This window comes from Pseudophryne corroboree, chromosome 6 (assembly GCF_028390025.1).
Source record: "Pseudophryne corroboree isolate aPseCor3 chromosome 6, aPseCor3.hap2, whole genome shotgun sequence".
NCBI lineage: Eukaryota > Metazoa > Chordata > Amphibia > Anura > Myobatrachidae > Pseudophryne > Pseudophryne corroboree.
The window spans coordinates 228365688-228381728 of NC_086449.1; the positions used below are offsets into that span (position 1 = coordinate 228365688).

Genomic DNA, 16041 nt, shown 5'->3' on the forward strand with positions numbered 1-16041 from the left:
ATGGAATTACCATAGAATTGTCATTAGGCCCCGCCTCATCCTCAGTGAACGCAAGTTCTCCTTATTATACTTACGATTCAGCCCACTTCACTAGGAAGTGGGCGAGATGTGGCAGGGGTGCAAGACACTACCTGACCAATCAGTGTCTCTCGCATGTTCAGAAGAGTAGGCACGTATGGTGTGCTAGACAACACCCTTATGCATTTTGTCACATGGGACTTCATAAGATATTACATATATTATGCATAAACTATGTACATACATCTCTCTCAAGGAGAATCAGTCCCTTCCAGGACTTGTAGATCATGTGACTTTTGCTTAGTGGTTATAAACTCTTGAAGGATGTGGTCATAATAAGGAAGGGCTTCTCTTACAAGTGAAAACTACTGAAGAACCTCATCTTAATTATCATCCTTAAAGTTCATAATGTGGCAGAAGGTGTAGTCGCAATGCCTGCTCAGAAATAAATGTGGATCTCTGCCGTGTCTAACTAGATGAAGTATCCAGCATTGCCTGGTTTTACATTTTCCAGTTATTAAGTTATCAGTGAGTTGGATGTAACTGTCAACATATTAAAAATAATTAGTAGCTTAGCAGTTCTTCCAACACACCCATGATGTGGCTGCCCAGTTTTCTTTTTTGTTTGTGGGGTGTCGCCAGTAGCCCTGATCTACAGCTTTTCATTCTGTTCAGTTTTATAATCACATTTCCATTGTAAGATGGGTTTAAAGTTTTCCTTCTGTTATCAATGTTGCTATTCCATGTTTTTTTTTTTGCCTTCCCACCTCCATTTCTGTCAGTTATTTCAGGTCATTGAATTATGGTTATTTCTATCAGTTATTACAGTTCATTAAAGTTTTCATCCAAAGCTGTACATTAATGGGAGGTCCGACTGGGACCACAACCCCCTAGTATGTCTTCTGGGATCCAATGTTACCACACTGTGAAGTTTTCCTCAAAATCTATCCAGTAACAGGCCGAGAATAGGCTCCCTGGTTCAAAGTTCTGCCCAGCATACACCAATGTGAGGTCCGACTGGGACCCAAACACCTTAGTATGTCTACTGTTATCCAATGTTACCACTCTGTGACGTTTTCATCCAAATCCATCCAGTGTCATGCCCAGAACAAGTTCCCTGGGTCAAAGTTTTGGCCAATATACACCAAACAGAGGTCTGTCTGGGACCTCATACCCCTAGTATGTCTTCTGAGATTCAGTGTTACCACTCTGGGAAGTTCTCTTCCAAATCCATCCAGTGGAAGAGCCAGAAAATGCTTCTTGTGTCAAAGTTCTGCCTAGCGTATTGCACTGTGAAGTCCGACTGGGACCCTAATCCCCCTAAAACATAGTCAGGATCCAAATGGACCACTGCGCATTGATTTCATCTCAATCTGTGCAGGGATGTCTGAATACACAACTGGACAGACAAACAAACAGATCAATTAATTTTATATATATATCAGTTACATGGTCCTGAACCCAAAAGGGGAGGATTTTTTGTTGTTTAAACCCTGCCAGTGTTTTAAGTTGGATAATAACAGGCAAGTGTACCAAGTTTGGTCCATTTGGTTAATATATATACAGTATACAGTAGATTGGCTAAATATATGCTGCCCTACCATCCTTATAGTTCTGCTTGTGAAAGTCAGGTCATCAGGCCGGATGCAATACTGTAGGTTTTTTGGTGGGCTCACCTTCGTTGACTGGTTTGTTGATTGTACAGGGGTCAGTGTCATCACCTTACTGGGTGGAAAGGCAAGTTAGAAGGTTGAATGGATACTTGTTGGGTGTTTGATGCACCTTGGGCAGTATCCTGTCTACAATGCATGTTGTTAGTTTGTTGTGCATTGTTATTTTATTTAATTCTCGCTGTCCTTGCTCTGTAACTATACTCACTTATGTTTAAGAAGTTCAGTTCATTGAAATAAATAGCTAACATTATTTATCAATTATTATTTTTTGCTGTTATTATTGTTATTATTACTTTTGTGATACTAGTTACCAGCATGTCAAAATGACATAACAACATTACAGTACTTTCATCACCAGCAGTTGTGTGTGTCCGGCGCCATCTAGTGGCCAACAGCGAGCAAAACACTTGAATTCCCCCATAGAGGTGAGGAACAGCGTTAGCCTTTTATTATACAGGATGAACACGTTGCATGTCCCCTCAGTTTAATAAAACAACATTTATACATATTACATTTGAACATTTTAATGTGGCTGGTCCTCACTGTGCAGCTGGAAATGCTAGTGGGGCTGTTGAATTAATATGAATGAAAACAGCTAAGCAAGGATGTAGGGATGTGGGGAGTGTAAGCAGCTTGTTTGAAGGTCTCAGAGGTAAATAACTGTTGCCATTGGGAATATTGTAAAATGTAAGGTAGACAGGCCTCTCCATGATGGCAGTTGAGTGCTGTCCATTAGAGCAGTGATTCTCAACCTCGGTCCTCAAGTATCCCCAACAGTTTATGTTTTCCAGGTCTCCTCACAGGATTGCAAGTGAAATAATTTGCTCCATCTGTGGGTCTTTTATAATGTGTCAGTGAGTAATGAATACACCTGTTCAACTGCTAGGTGACATGGAAAACATAAACTCTTGGGGGTACTTGAGACCGAGGTTGAGAACCACTGCATTAGAGCACTTTGATATTGTCCTGAAACTTTTAGTTACTTTATGTACAGTATGAAATTCTCAAATGATGTCAGTTTTTTTGTACTACAAATGTATAAATCTGCCCTTTGATCTTTTCAACATTCTCATCGTTTATCTTCTTTCTGGTATTTGGCATATCAGATTTTTCAATCCTGCATCTCTACAACAGTATAACTGGTGGGTGCATGTTCTGTTTTCTTACTGTCGTAACTGTTAATGGAGCAGTAATGGGTGACTGTGGGAAGCAATTTGAATTCCTTATTTCCAGAAGAACAGCGCTGTCATATTCCATTTAATAATAATTTGTCTCTGTAAGTATCCATCTTATCTGTAATAGCTGGATGCAACATACACAGGCTGAGACATATTAACTAGTGATGAGCGGGTTCGGTTTCTCGGAAACCGAACCCCCCCGAACTTCACCCATTTTACACGGGTCCGAGCCATACTCGGATTCTCCCGTATGGCTCGGTTAACCCGAGCGCGCCCGAACGTCATCATCCCGCTGTCGGATTCTCGCGAGATTTGGATTCTATATAAGCAGCCGCGCGTCGCCGCCATTTTCACTCGTGCATTGGAAATGTTAGGGAGAGTACGTGGCTGGCGTCCTCTCCATTTATGTTGATGCATTGCAAATATTTTGTGCTTGCTTATTACTTAATTGTGGGGACTGGGGAGCAGCTGTATATAGGAGGAGTACAGTGCAGAGTTTTGCTGACAGTGACCACCAGTAATACGTTGTCTGCCTGAAAAACACTCCATATCTGTGCTCAGTGTGCTGCATTTATCTGTGCTCACACTGCTTAATTGTGGGGACTGGGGAGCAGCTGTATTATATAGCAGGAGTACAGTGCAGAGTTTTGCTGACAGTGACCACCAGTATACGTTGTCTGCCTGAAAAACACTCCATATCTGTGCTCAGTGTGCTGCTTTATTGTGGGGACCACCAGTATAATATTATATAGGAGGAGTACAGTGCAGAGTTTTGCTGACCAGTGACCACCAGTATATAATATATAGCATTACGGTACAGTAGGCCACTGCTGTACCTACCTCTGTGTCGTCATTAAGTATACTATCCATCTAGATATTATACCTGTGGTGCATTTCAGTTGTGCAGTTTGCTGACACAGTGACCACCAGTATACTATATATAGCAGTACGGTACGGAAGGCCACTGCTGTACCTACCTCTGTGTCATCATTAAGTATACTATCCATCTACATTCTATACCTGTGGTGCATTTTAGTTTTGCAGTTTGCTGACACAGTGACCACCAGTATACTATATATAGCAGTACGGTACGTAAGGCCACTGCTGTACCTACCTCTGTGTCGTCATTCAGTATACTATCCATCTACATTCTATACCTGTGGTGCATTTTAGTTTTGCAGTTTGCTGACACAGTGACCACCAGTATACTATATATAGCAGTACGGTACGGAAGGCCACTGCTGTACCTACCTCTGTGTCGTCATTAAGTATACTATCCATCTACATTCTATACCTGTGGTGCATTTTAGTTTTGCAGTTTGCTGACACAGTGACCACCAGTATACTATATATAGCAGTACGATACGGAAGGCCACTGCTGTACTTACCTCTGTGTCGTCATTAAGTATACTATCCATCTACATTCTATACCTGTGGTGCATTTTAGTTTTGCAGTTTGCTGACACAGTGACCACCAGTATACTATATAGCAGTACGGTACGGAAGGCCACTGCTGTAGCTACCTCTGTGTCGTCATTAAGTATACTATCCATCTACATTCTATACCTGTGGTGCATTTTAGTTTTGCAGTTTGCTGACACAGTGACCACCAGTATACTATTTATAGCAGTACGGTACGGAAGGCCACTGCTGTACCTACCTCTGTGTCGTCATTAAGTATACTATCCATCTACATTCTATACCTGTGGTGCATTTTAGTTCTGCAGTTTGCTGACACAGTGACCACCAGTATACTATATATAGCAGTACGGAATGGAAGGCCACTGCTGTACCTACCTCTGTGTCATCATTAAGTATACTATCCATCTACATTTTATACCTGTGGTGCATTTTAGTTTTGCAGTTTGCTGACACAGTGACCACCAGTATACTATATATAGCAGTACGGTACGGAATGCCAGTGCTGTACCTACCTCTGTGTCGTCATTAAGTATACTATCCATCTACATTCTATACCTGTGGTGCATTTTAGTTTTGCAGTTTGCTGACACAGTGACCACCAGTATACTATATATAACAGTACGGTACGGAAGGCCACTGCTGTACCTACCTCTGTGCCGTCATTAAGTATACTATCCATCTACATTCTATACCTGTGGTGCATTTTAGTTTTGCAGTTTGCTGACACAGTGACCACCAGTATAATATATATAGCAGTACGGTACGGAAGGCCACTGCTGTACCTACCTCTGTGTCGTCATTAAGTATACTATCCATCTACATTCTATACCTGTGGTGCATTTTAGTTCTGCAGTTTGCTGACACAGTGACCACCAGTATACTATATATAGCAGTACGGTACGGAAGGCCACTGCTGTACCTACCTCTGTGTCATCATTAAGTATACTATCCATCTACATTTTATACCTGTGGTGCATTTTAGTTTTGCAGTTTGCTGACACAGTGACCACCAGTATACTATATATAGCAGTACGGTACGGAAGGCCACTGCTGTACCTACCTCTGTGTCGTCATTAAGTATACTATCAATCTACATTTTATACCTGTGGTGCATTTTAGTTTTGCAGTTTGCTGACACAGTGACCACCAGTATACTATATATAGCAGTATGGTACGGAAGGCCACTGCTATACCTACCTCTGTGTCGTCATTAAGTATACTATCCATCTACATTCTATACCTGTGGTGCATTTTAGTTTTGCAGTTTGCTGACACAGTGACCACCAGTATACTATATATAGCAGTACGGTACGGAAGGCCACTGCTGTACCTACCTCTGTGTCGTCATTAAGTATACTATCCATCTACATTCTATACCTGTGGTGCATTTTAGTTTTGCAGTTTGCTGACACAATGACCACCAGTATACTATATATAGCAGTACGGTATGGAAGGCCACTGCTGTACCTACCTCTGTGTCGTCATTAAGTATACTATCCATCTACATTCTATACCTGTGGTGCATTTTAGTTGTGCGCAGTATATATAGTAGTAGGCCATTGCTATTGATACTGGCATATAATTCCACACATTAAAAAATGGAGAACAAAAATGTGGAGGTTAAAATAGGGAAAGATCAAGATCCACTTCCACCTCGTGCTGAAGCTGCTGCCACTAGTCATGGCTGAGACGATGAAATGCCATCAACGTCGTCTGCCAAGGCCGATGCCCAATGTCATAGTAGAGAGCATGTAAAATCCAAAAAACAAAAGTTCAGTAAAATGACCCAAAAATCAAAATTGAAAGCGTCTGATGAGAAACGTAAACTTGCCAATATGCCATTTACGACACGGAGTGGCAAGGAACGGCTGAGGCCCTGGCCTATGTTCATGGCTAGTGGTTCAGATTCACATGAGGATGATAGCACTCATCCTCTCGCTAGAAAAATGAAAAGACTTAAGCTGGCAAAAGCACAGCAAAGAACTGTGCGTTCTTCTACTGTAAATCACAAATCCCCAAGGAGAGTCCAATTGTGTCGGTTGCGATGCCTGACCTTCCCAACACTGGACGGGAAGAGCTTGCGCCTTCCACCATTTGCACGCCCCCTGCAAGTGCTGGAAGGAGCACCCGCAGTCCAGTTCCTGATAGTCAAATTGAAGAGGTCACTGTTGAAGTACACCAGGATGAGGATATGGGTGTTGCTGGCGCTGGGGAGGAAATTGACAAGGAGGATTCTGATGGTGAGGTGGTTTGTTTAAGTCAGGCACCCGGGGAGACACCTGTTGTCCGTGGGACGAATATGGCCATTGACATGCCTAGTCAAAATACCAAAAAAATCAGCTCTTCGGTGTCGAATTATTTCAACACAAATGCGGACAACAGGTGTCAAGCCGTGTGTTGCCTTTGTCAAGCTGTAATAAGTAGGGGTAAGGACGTTAACCACCTCGGAACATCCTCCCTTATACGTCACCTGCAGCGCATTCATCATAAGTCAGTGACAAGTTCAAAAACTTTGGGTGACAGCGGAAGCAGTCCACTGACCACTAAATCACTTCCTCTTGTAACCAAGCTCCTGCAAACTACACCACCAACTCCCTCAGTGTCAATTTCCTCCTTACCCAGGAAAGCCAATAGTCCTGCAGGCCATGTCACTGGCAAGTCTGACGAGTCCTCTCCTGCCTGGGATTCCTCCAATGCATCCTTGAGTGTAACGCCTACTGCTGCTGGCGCTGCTGTTGTAGCTGCTGGGAGTCGATCATCATCCAAGAGGGGAAGTCGGAAGACCACTTGTACTACTTCCAGTAAGCAATTGACTGTCCAACAGTCCTTTGCGAGGAAGATGAAATATCACAGCAGTCATCCTGCTGCAAAGCAGATAACTCAGGCCTTGGCAGCCTGGGCGGTGAGAAACGTGGTTCCGGTATCCACCGTTAATTCAGAGGCAACTAGAGACTTGATTGAGGTACTGTGTCCCCGGTACCAAATACCATCTAGGTTCCACTTCTCTAGGCAGGCGATACCGAGAATGTACACAGACCTCAGGAAAAGAGTCACCAGTGTCCTAAAAAATGCAGTTGTACCCAATGTCCACTTAACCACGGACATGTGGACAAGTGGAGCAGGGCAGACTCAGGACTATATGACTGTGACAGCCCACTGGGTAGATGTATTGCCTCCTGCAGCAACAACAGCAGCGGCGGTACCAGTAGCAGCATCTCGCAAACACCAACTCATTCCTAGGCAGGCTACGCTTTGTATCACCGCTTTCCAGAAGAGGCACACAGCTGACAACCTCTTACGACAACTGAGGAATATCATCGCAGAATGGCTTACCCCAATTGGACTCTCCTGGGGATTTGTGACATCGGACAACGCCAGCAATATTGTGCGTGCATTACATCTGGGCAAATTCCAGCACGTCACATGTTTTGCACATACATTGAATTTGGTGGTGCAGAATTATTTAAAAAAACAACAGGGGCGTGCAAGAGATGCTGTCGGTGGCCCAAAGAATTGCGGGCCACTTTTGGCTTTCAGCCACCGCGTACAGAAGACTGGAGCACCACCAAACAATCCTGAACCTGCCCTGCCATCATCTGAAGCAAGAGGAGGTAACGAGGTGGAATTCAACCCTCTATATGCTTCAGAGGATGGAGGAGCAGCAAAAGGCCATTCAAGCCTATACATCCCACGATATAGGCAAAGGAGGGGGATTGCACCTGACTCAAGCGCAGTGGAGAATGATTTCAAAGTTGTGCAAGGTTCTGCAACCCTTTGAACTTGCCACACGTGAAGTCAGTTCAGACACTGCCAGCCTGAGTCAGGTCATTCCCCTCATCAGGCTTTTGCAGAAGAAGCTGGAGAGATTGAAGGAGGAGCTAAAACAGAGCGATTCTGCTAGGCATGTGGGACTTGTTGATGGAGCCCTTAATTCGCTTAACCAGGATTCACGGGTGGTCAATCTGTTGAAATCAGAGCACTACATTTTGGCCACCGTGCTCGATCCTAGATTTAAAACCTACGTTGTATCTCTCTTTCCGGCAGACACAAGTCTGCAGAGGTTCAAAGACCTGCTGGTGAGAAAATTGTCAAGTCAAGCGGAACGTGACCCGTCAACATCTCCTCCTTCACATTCTCCCGCAACTGGGGGTGCGAGGAAAAGGCTAAGAATTCCGAGCCCACCCACTGGCGGTGATGCAGGGCAGTCTGGAGCGAGTGCTGACATCTGGTCCGGACTGAAGGACCTGCCAACGATTACTGACATGTCGTCTACTGTCACTGCATATGATTCTCTCACCATTGAAAGAATGGTGGAGGATTATATGAGTGACCGCATCCAAGTAGGCACGTCAGACAGTCCGTACGTATACTGGCAGGAAAAAGAGGCGATTTGGAGGCCCTTGCACAAACTGGCTTTATTCTACCTAAGTTGCCCTCCCTCCAGTGTGTACTCCGAAAGAGTGTTTAGTGCAGCCGCTCACCTTGTCAGCAATCGGTGTACGAGGTTACTTCCAGAAAATGTGGAGAAGATGATGTTCATAAAAATTAATTATAATCAATTCCTCCGTGGAGACATTCACCAGCAATTGCCTCCAGAAAGTACACAGGGATCTTAGATGGTGGATTCCAGTGGGGACGAATTAATAATCTGTGAGGAGGGGGATGTACACAGTGAAAGGGGTGAGGAATCGGAGGATGATGATGAGGTGGACATTTTGCCTCTGTAGAGCCAGTTTGTGCAAGGAGAGATTGATTGCTTCTTTTTTGGTGGGGGCCCAAACCAACCAGTCATTTCAGTCACAGTCGTGTGGCAGACCCTGTCGCTGAAATGATGGGTTCGTTAAAGTGTGCATGTCCTGTTTATACAACATAAGGGTAAGTGGGAGGGCCCAAGGACAATTCCATCTTGCACCTCTTTTTTTCTTTGCATCATGTGCTGTTTGGGGACAATTTTTTTGAAGTGCCATCCTGTCTGACACTGCAGTGCCACTCCTAGATGGGCCAGGTGTTTGTGTCGGCCACTTGTGTCGCTTAGCTTAGTCACACAGCGACCTTGGTGCGCCTCTTTTTTTCTTTGCATCATGTGCTGTTTGGGGACAATTTTTTTGAAGTGCCATCCTGTCTGACACTGCAGTGCCACTCCTAGATGGGCCAGGTGTTTGTGTCGGCCACTTGTGTCGCTTAGCTTAGTCACACAGCGACCTTGGTGCGCCTCTTTTTTTCTTTGCATCATGTGCTGTTTGGGGACTATTTTTTTGAAGTGCCATCCTGCCTGACACTGCAGTGCCACTCCTAGATGGGCCAGGTCTTTGTGTCGGCCACTTGTGTCGCTTAGCTTAGCCATTCAGCGACCTCGGTACAAATTTTAGGACTAAAAATAATATTGTGAGGTGTGAGGTGTTCAGAATAGACTGGAAATGAGAGGAAATTATGGTTATTGAGGTTAATAATACTATGGGATCAAAATGACCCCCAAATGCTATGATTTAAGCTGTTTTTTAGGGTTTTTTGAAAAAAACACCCGAATCCAAAACACACCCGAATCCGACAAAAAATTTTCGGTGAGGTTTTGCCAAAAGGCGTCCGAATCCAAAACACGGCCGCGGAACCGAATCCAAAACCAAAACACAAAACCCGAAAAATGTCCAGTGCACATCACTAATATTAACTGATTGAAAAACAAGCAATAAACTAATAATAGTGTCAATGAATGGCTTATTAAGAAATAATTAGCTGATTCTCTTCTCAAGATTCACAATAAATCAACAAAGTATTTATGTGTGTGTCCATTCTGGGGAGGCGTATTTTCTAAAGAAGCCGCCACTTGTCGCCATATTTATGCCCCTAATTTAAATGGCAATTATTTTAGTAGCATTGCGCACCAAGGGGATGATTTTGAAAAGGACAGCTCTTAATGCATGGACACCAATGGCGAGTTATTGCATACACAATTACATATTTTTCCATATGTCCGTCGTTTTCTGATTCAGATGGAACTTTGTGCCTAATTCAGAGTTGATAACAGTAGCAAATTTGTTAGCAGTTGGGCAAAACCATGTGCACTGCAGGGGGGGGGCAGATATGACATGTGCAGAGATAATTAGATTGGGTGGGTATAACGCCACACATAATGCCCATAGTCGTAGTGCCCCTTACACATAACACCCACAGTAGTCGTGCCACACATAATGCCCACAGTAGTGCGGAACTTACACAGGAGATCAGCACCGGTATACTGGTGACTTAAGAGCTGCTTCAAGCTGCCTGCTCCACTGCTGTCGTAAAAGTGCAGGAATCAGGTAGGAGACGAGAGGGGGAGGTAGCTGATGCCGGAAGAGCTGCACTTCAAGCTGACAGGGCCTCTGCCTGTCATACAATATCACAGGCGCAGCAGCAGCTGGAAGCAACAGCAGAGGAGCAAAGCTGGGATAGCGCCTCTCCAGCCCGAAACTTCCCTGCTTTGCATACTCTGCTGAGCAGTTTGCACCGGCCCTGCCTGTAGGGTCAATGCTATGTAAGTAAAGGATGCAGCTGAATAGGTGGTTGAGCAACAGGCATTAATAGCACATTATCACTTGCTGTCCTCTGGTGTCCAGCCCAGACAATGTTGCCTATGTGGCCTATATCCCAAAGAGTCTTATGCCAGAGCTAAGGCCCAGATTTATTAAGCCTTGGAGAGTGATAAATAGTACAGTGATAAAGTACCAACCAATCATCTCCTAACTGTCATTTCAAACACAGCCTGTAACATGGCAGTTAGGAGCTGGTTGGTTGGTACTTTATTACTGTGCAATTTTTTCTAAAAATTAAATGTCAATCTTAGCGTAATATAGCATAGGTATTTATGTAGACATTTGAAATGAATTAAATGAATAGCGTATTTGAGGATTGCATATCAGAGCAGGGAGATCCACCTCAATACTTGATAAATAATCTCCCCCAGATGGGATTATTAGTGATAGTAACCCTATCGATATATAGGCCAAAGTGAAAACCAGCTGCTTCACCAGCAAACACCTATTTTGTCTATTGTGAATAGAGCGTTTACAGTAGTTTTCACCCTAATAAATCAGCCCATGTTCTATACATGAAATCACTTTAGGCCCAGTGGTGTATAACTACTGCCCAGGCTGACAGCCAATGACCACACTCTAAGGAAGTTTCATTTGGGTCTACGTGAATGTGTAGCAAATAAGGCTCTGTGTATTTAAGTAAAAAAAAAATTATATTGGTGGTTGATAATAATGTTTCTTTACACTTTTCCCCCCATCAGCTACACTTGTTATTACACTACATTCCTATAAGGGATGTAGTTAATATCCCGTCGGTCGGGATCCCGCGGTCAGAATACCCACGCTAGGATCCAGACCGCCGAGAATGATGACAGCTACGCCAGAGCTATTCACACTCGTGGGTGTCCACAACACCCATAGAGTGGGAATAGAACCTGTGGTGAGCGCAGCGAGCCACCGAACCCACCGCATAGCGAGTGCAGCGAGCCCGCAATGGGCTTTCTAGCACTCACCCCACTGCCGGCATTCTGGAGGCTGGGATCCCGGTATTGGTATTCTCACCTCCGGGATCCCAGCCGCCGGAATTTCATTCCCAACCCTTCTGCAAACATCATTTAGCTGTGGTGCCAAGCACCCATTGTACAGTGCTTAATAATAATAATAATAATAATAATAATAATAATAATAATGTCCAAAGCTTCTAGTTGAAATGACTGTACAGTATATGTGACTACAACTTCATCACTCAAAACATACAGTACAATAAATAACATTTCTAAAACTATTTTTCCTATTGTTTTTATAGAATCAAATGTCAGGAGAGCTGTGAACAGAGGTTACGTGGGCATCCTATTGCAGTTCTATCAAGACTGGCACAGTAGTGATTCTGGCAACAATTATGTCTCTATTCGTAGAGGTCTACTACAGTGCCTTAAACATATCACTAACCTCCGTTCCGGAAGAGAAGCCTTCCTGCAAGCCAGGGGAATGGAGATACTGTACACCACTGCACAGGTAACTAGAGCTGGCGATGGAGAATCTACAGTTAGGCTGCACAAAATACTTTTATTTTCATACATTGACCTTTTCACTCCCAGGGGCTTTTTATCCATTTTTAGTCACTTTCACCATTTCCAGTTATCATTTTCTATCATGTTTCCAAGTTTTCATTTCTAGATCTATAACACTGGTCATACAAAGCAAATATTTAGATTGACAAAGACGGCCTTCCTAGAGATTCAACACATATTTTTCTTGTTTGCTTTCTTTAAATTGTGCAATATAGCTATTTTTACTGCGCTGCAATGAATGCTTATCTTGCAAAGATCGCAATCTGTTATAGTGTAGTGGATTGAGGTTTGATTGATAGCACATATTAAATATTGTTACGTTACCATGTTAAAAATAATTTATTCCTAAAATAAAGATATGTGAATATTGCTTGAACATAGTACAGTATATTGCTTAGAGGAAAGATTATTCTAAAGTGTAATGCCTGCAATAACTTCAGCATTGGTTAAAAGAAACTTGGGACTACTTTTCATTTTAACTAAAAACTCCACATGAATTATAATTTGTTATCGCCACCTAGCGCACTGATAAGAAATGATTTTCATTGGCTATCAATTTTTTCTTCCTGTAGCAGTGCCTCCAATAAATGCTCATTCCGGCAAAGAGTAGATAGCACAAATGTGATCATTTGTACTATCTCATTATTGCTGTGTCCAGACAGAACTTGTCTACTGTGCATGTTCTGCGATCAGGCCTTGTATGTGCAAGTATAGGTTGCTGTGGAGGGGTCAGAAAATCCCTCTCCAGGAAAAGAGAAAATTTAGCCTGCAGTATAGCCTATTATGGGCTAATCGAGCATGGTAAATTGACAATTTTTACAGTGCACATAGAAAGCTGCGGGGATTGCTTATGTGTCCGAAACCAGATGTTGCTGTTAACTGCAGTGCTACCCTCACATTAAATATTAATATTATACATTTTTATGAATAAGGCACTACAATATGTACGCAGTCATCTGCCCCTGACTGCCTGCTTACAACATTATGGTAATGCGAGTATCCGCCTGCATATACAAAAAATCTGTGCATCTGCATGTGAAAGCCTATCCCACCCAATGTGCTTACAACTGCGGCTGTCATTATTAGTAGCGGCAATTACACCTGCCTCGTGCTCGCTGAAAAAACTCCACCTGAAACAGTCACCACATCTCCGTCCACACACTGCGAATGAGCACTGAAGTCAGCAGACATACCCATGATGCCCCCATGACAATCCCATGAGACACATGAGATCTATGCAATTTCATGGTTGTTTGCCTGTTACCGCCTGTTTCACAGATAGTGTGGTCCGTTAAAGGAAGAATTAATCCATATGCACTAGCAAACTCCATCTGTGTGCTTAAGTTTGATTTGGCACCTGTGCAAATGCCGATTTCCTTCTTTGGCACATGTGCAGTATGCAGAAATCCTCCAGAACAGTCTGCATTGCGGCTTGCGTTCAACTCAGAATCAGCCCCAGAAAAGAGTAACATAGGATCAGAGCATACATACAATATGCAACAGAAGATCATAGCATAAGTACTTACCATAAGTACCAAATATAACTCCACTGACAGGGTAGGTCAGATAACAGGAGAATGCATTGGGCAACTACCTGAAGCTAGCAGGAGAATACAGAAGCTAGTTGACTCAGTGCTTAGTAATATTGAAGCCAACATTCTGTATTGGCAAGTAAGCAGAGGCAGAGTCACTGAAGGAGAGACGGAGAGTAGGAAGCGGAGCTCTGGTGACAGTGGATCACTGTATGTTAGGGAAGAACAAACAGGTGGAGGGCCCTGCCCTTAAGAGCTTATATACTAAGCATAGAGCGGTTCTAAATATTGATGTTTAAAGACATTTTTGGGAGGAAAAGTACATTAATAAATAGACCTATTAGACCTTTTTGAAATGTCTAATTTGGATGAAATCTGTAGGCTTCCCTAAACTGATAATACTACAGAGCAACAAAAATGTAAACATTTATTTAAAGGACCAGTAAAAATGATCTCATTTTTGTATTTTTTCTTTTATTATGATTTGTAGCTGTTACGGGAACCATACACATTTAAATCTTAAGAACCAGTGGTTTTAATTGAAATGTAAAAAAAAATCAAAACTTCTGTGAGGAACAGTAGATAAACTGATCGATGATATTATTGGGAATGGTGGAAAGGTTAACCTGAATGCATGACTTGAAGTTCTTTGATGCTTGCGTGTTCTAATTTGATAGAGATTTTAAACTGTGTGAATTAAAAAACAAGAAGCATGTAATGGAACATATGTAGAGCCAGCCAATCATTGTAAGCTATTAAACATTGTTGTATATTTAATTCGTTTCGCAATGAACCAAAGAACAAAATATGACCAGAATGTCAGGATTTATAAGCAGAACCAGATGAGTTGTTTATAGGTAGACCAAGAGTCAAAACTTTAATCCATGTACTATTCAAATGTAAATGCCCCATGTGGGGAAGATTATAACAAGTAGGTGTTAATGAATTGGGAATATACCTGCCTACTCTTGCCCAGGATGTCTGGGAAATGTGCAGATTTCAGGGAGTAAACCAGCCTCATGTGAGAAGAGGTTGGTCCACGGGCTTGATTACGAAATTTGCAAATTATTGGGACACTGCTACACAAAGCTGCAAATAGTGAGTATGTGGCCATGATTCACCATCCAGTTATGGCTTTCTATGGCGCCTGGGAACCTAACTGCTTTCACTGACACACCTGTGACCCTCCAAGTACTGTACATGCTCATAAGCCGTAACTTCTAGCCCATTTCTGATATCGTCTGTCTCGAACGCAACAGTATCTGTGTGCGTACACTCTGTTTTGTGCAGACGTTTTTGTGCATGCACAAATTGTGAAGACTAGCTCAACACGTGAATATCGGCATTGCACCCGTACATCTCTGCACCTTAACGTACATCTCTGCCATGCACAGCGGAGCTGGACAGTGGCACGCAAATGTTGCTGACAGAATTGGGAGACTATATTAAGTGTGTCCTAGGTTATCACAGGAGTGACCAAAGTCAGACAGCAACCAGTTTTATTTCTGCATCCCCCAGATTATCATTATCATGTACAGTGTAGATTAGTTCATTAACAGTTGGATGGTTTAAATGTCTGCTTTCACATCTCCTCTCCTGCATTACACTGGTTTTATTGTTTTTCTGTTTGCTGTATTGTCTCTTTCCTCTCTAGGAATGTCTGCATTGCAAAAACCTAGACTCCTTAGTCAGTGCAGCGATCCAGGTTTTGAGAAAGTGCTGTCCAAAGTTTACTCTACCGCTGTCCTGCATATATAGTTCTTATGCATACCTTGTGCCAGGAACAAGCAAACCAGTAACAGCAAGGAAAACCTACTCCCAAGAAGGTTTGTAGAGAATCATCTCACACGTTCAAACAAAAACTTTTTGTATTGATTCTGTTATGTGATCATTTTATTTATTGCGATCCACCTCCTCCTAAGTTTATTGGTACTCATATTTAAAATGGTGCTCTGCAAGTAGGTAAATACTAGAGATGTATGCCGGATCAGTTTTGGTGGTTTGATTTTGGTTATAATCTATTGCCTCAATGCTTTTGGTTTTTGCTTTGGATTTGTATTTCTGTTCAAAAATGTACAAAAAAAAGCTAAAATTACATAAATTGCCCCCCCCCCTTTTTTTTTGTCCCTACAGTA

General features: G+C 42.8%; 1 protein-coding gene across 2 annotated transcripts in view; it reads left to right on the forward strand.

The window, feature by feature from the left end:
* Window positions 1-16041, forward strand: part of AGBL1 (AGBL carboxypeptidase 1) — a 1210518-nt gene that overhangs the window by 271464 nt on the left and 923013 nt on the right. For both annotated transcript variants that reach the window (XM_063925754.1, XM_063925755.1), the window contains 2 exons: window positions 12110-12318; window positions 15561-15732. In XM_063925754.1, the coding sequence (XP_063781824.1) occupies window positions 12110-12318; window positions 15561-15732 (381 nt within the window). The remainder of the gene's footprint in view (window positions 1-12109; window positions 12319-15560; window positions 15733-16041) is intronic.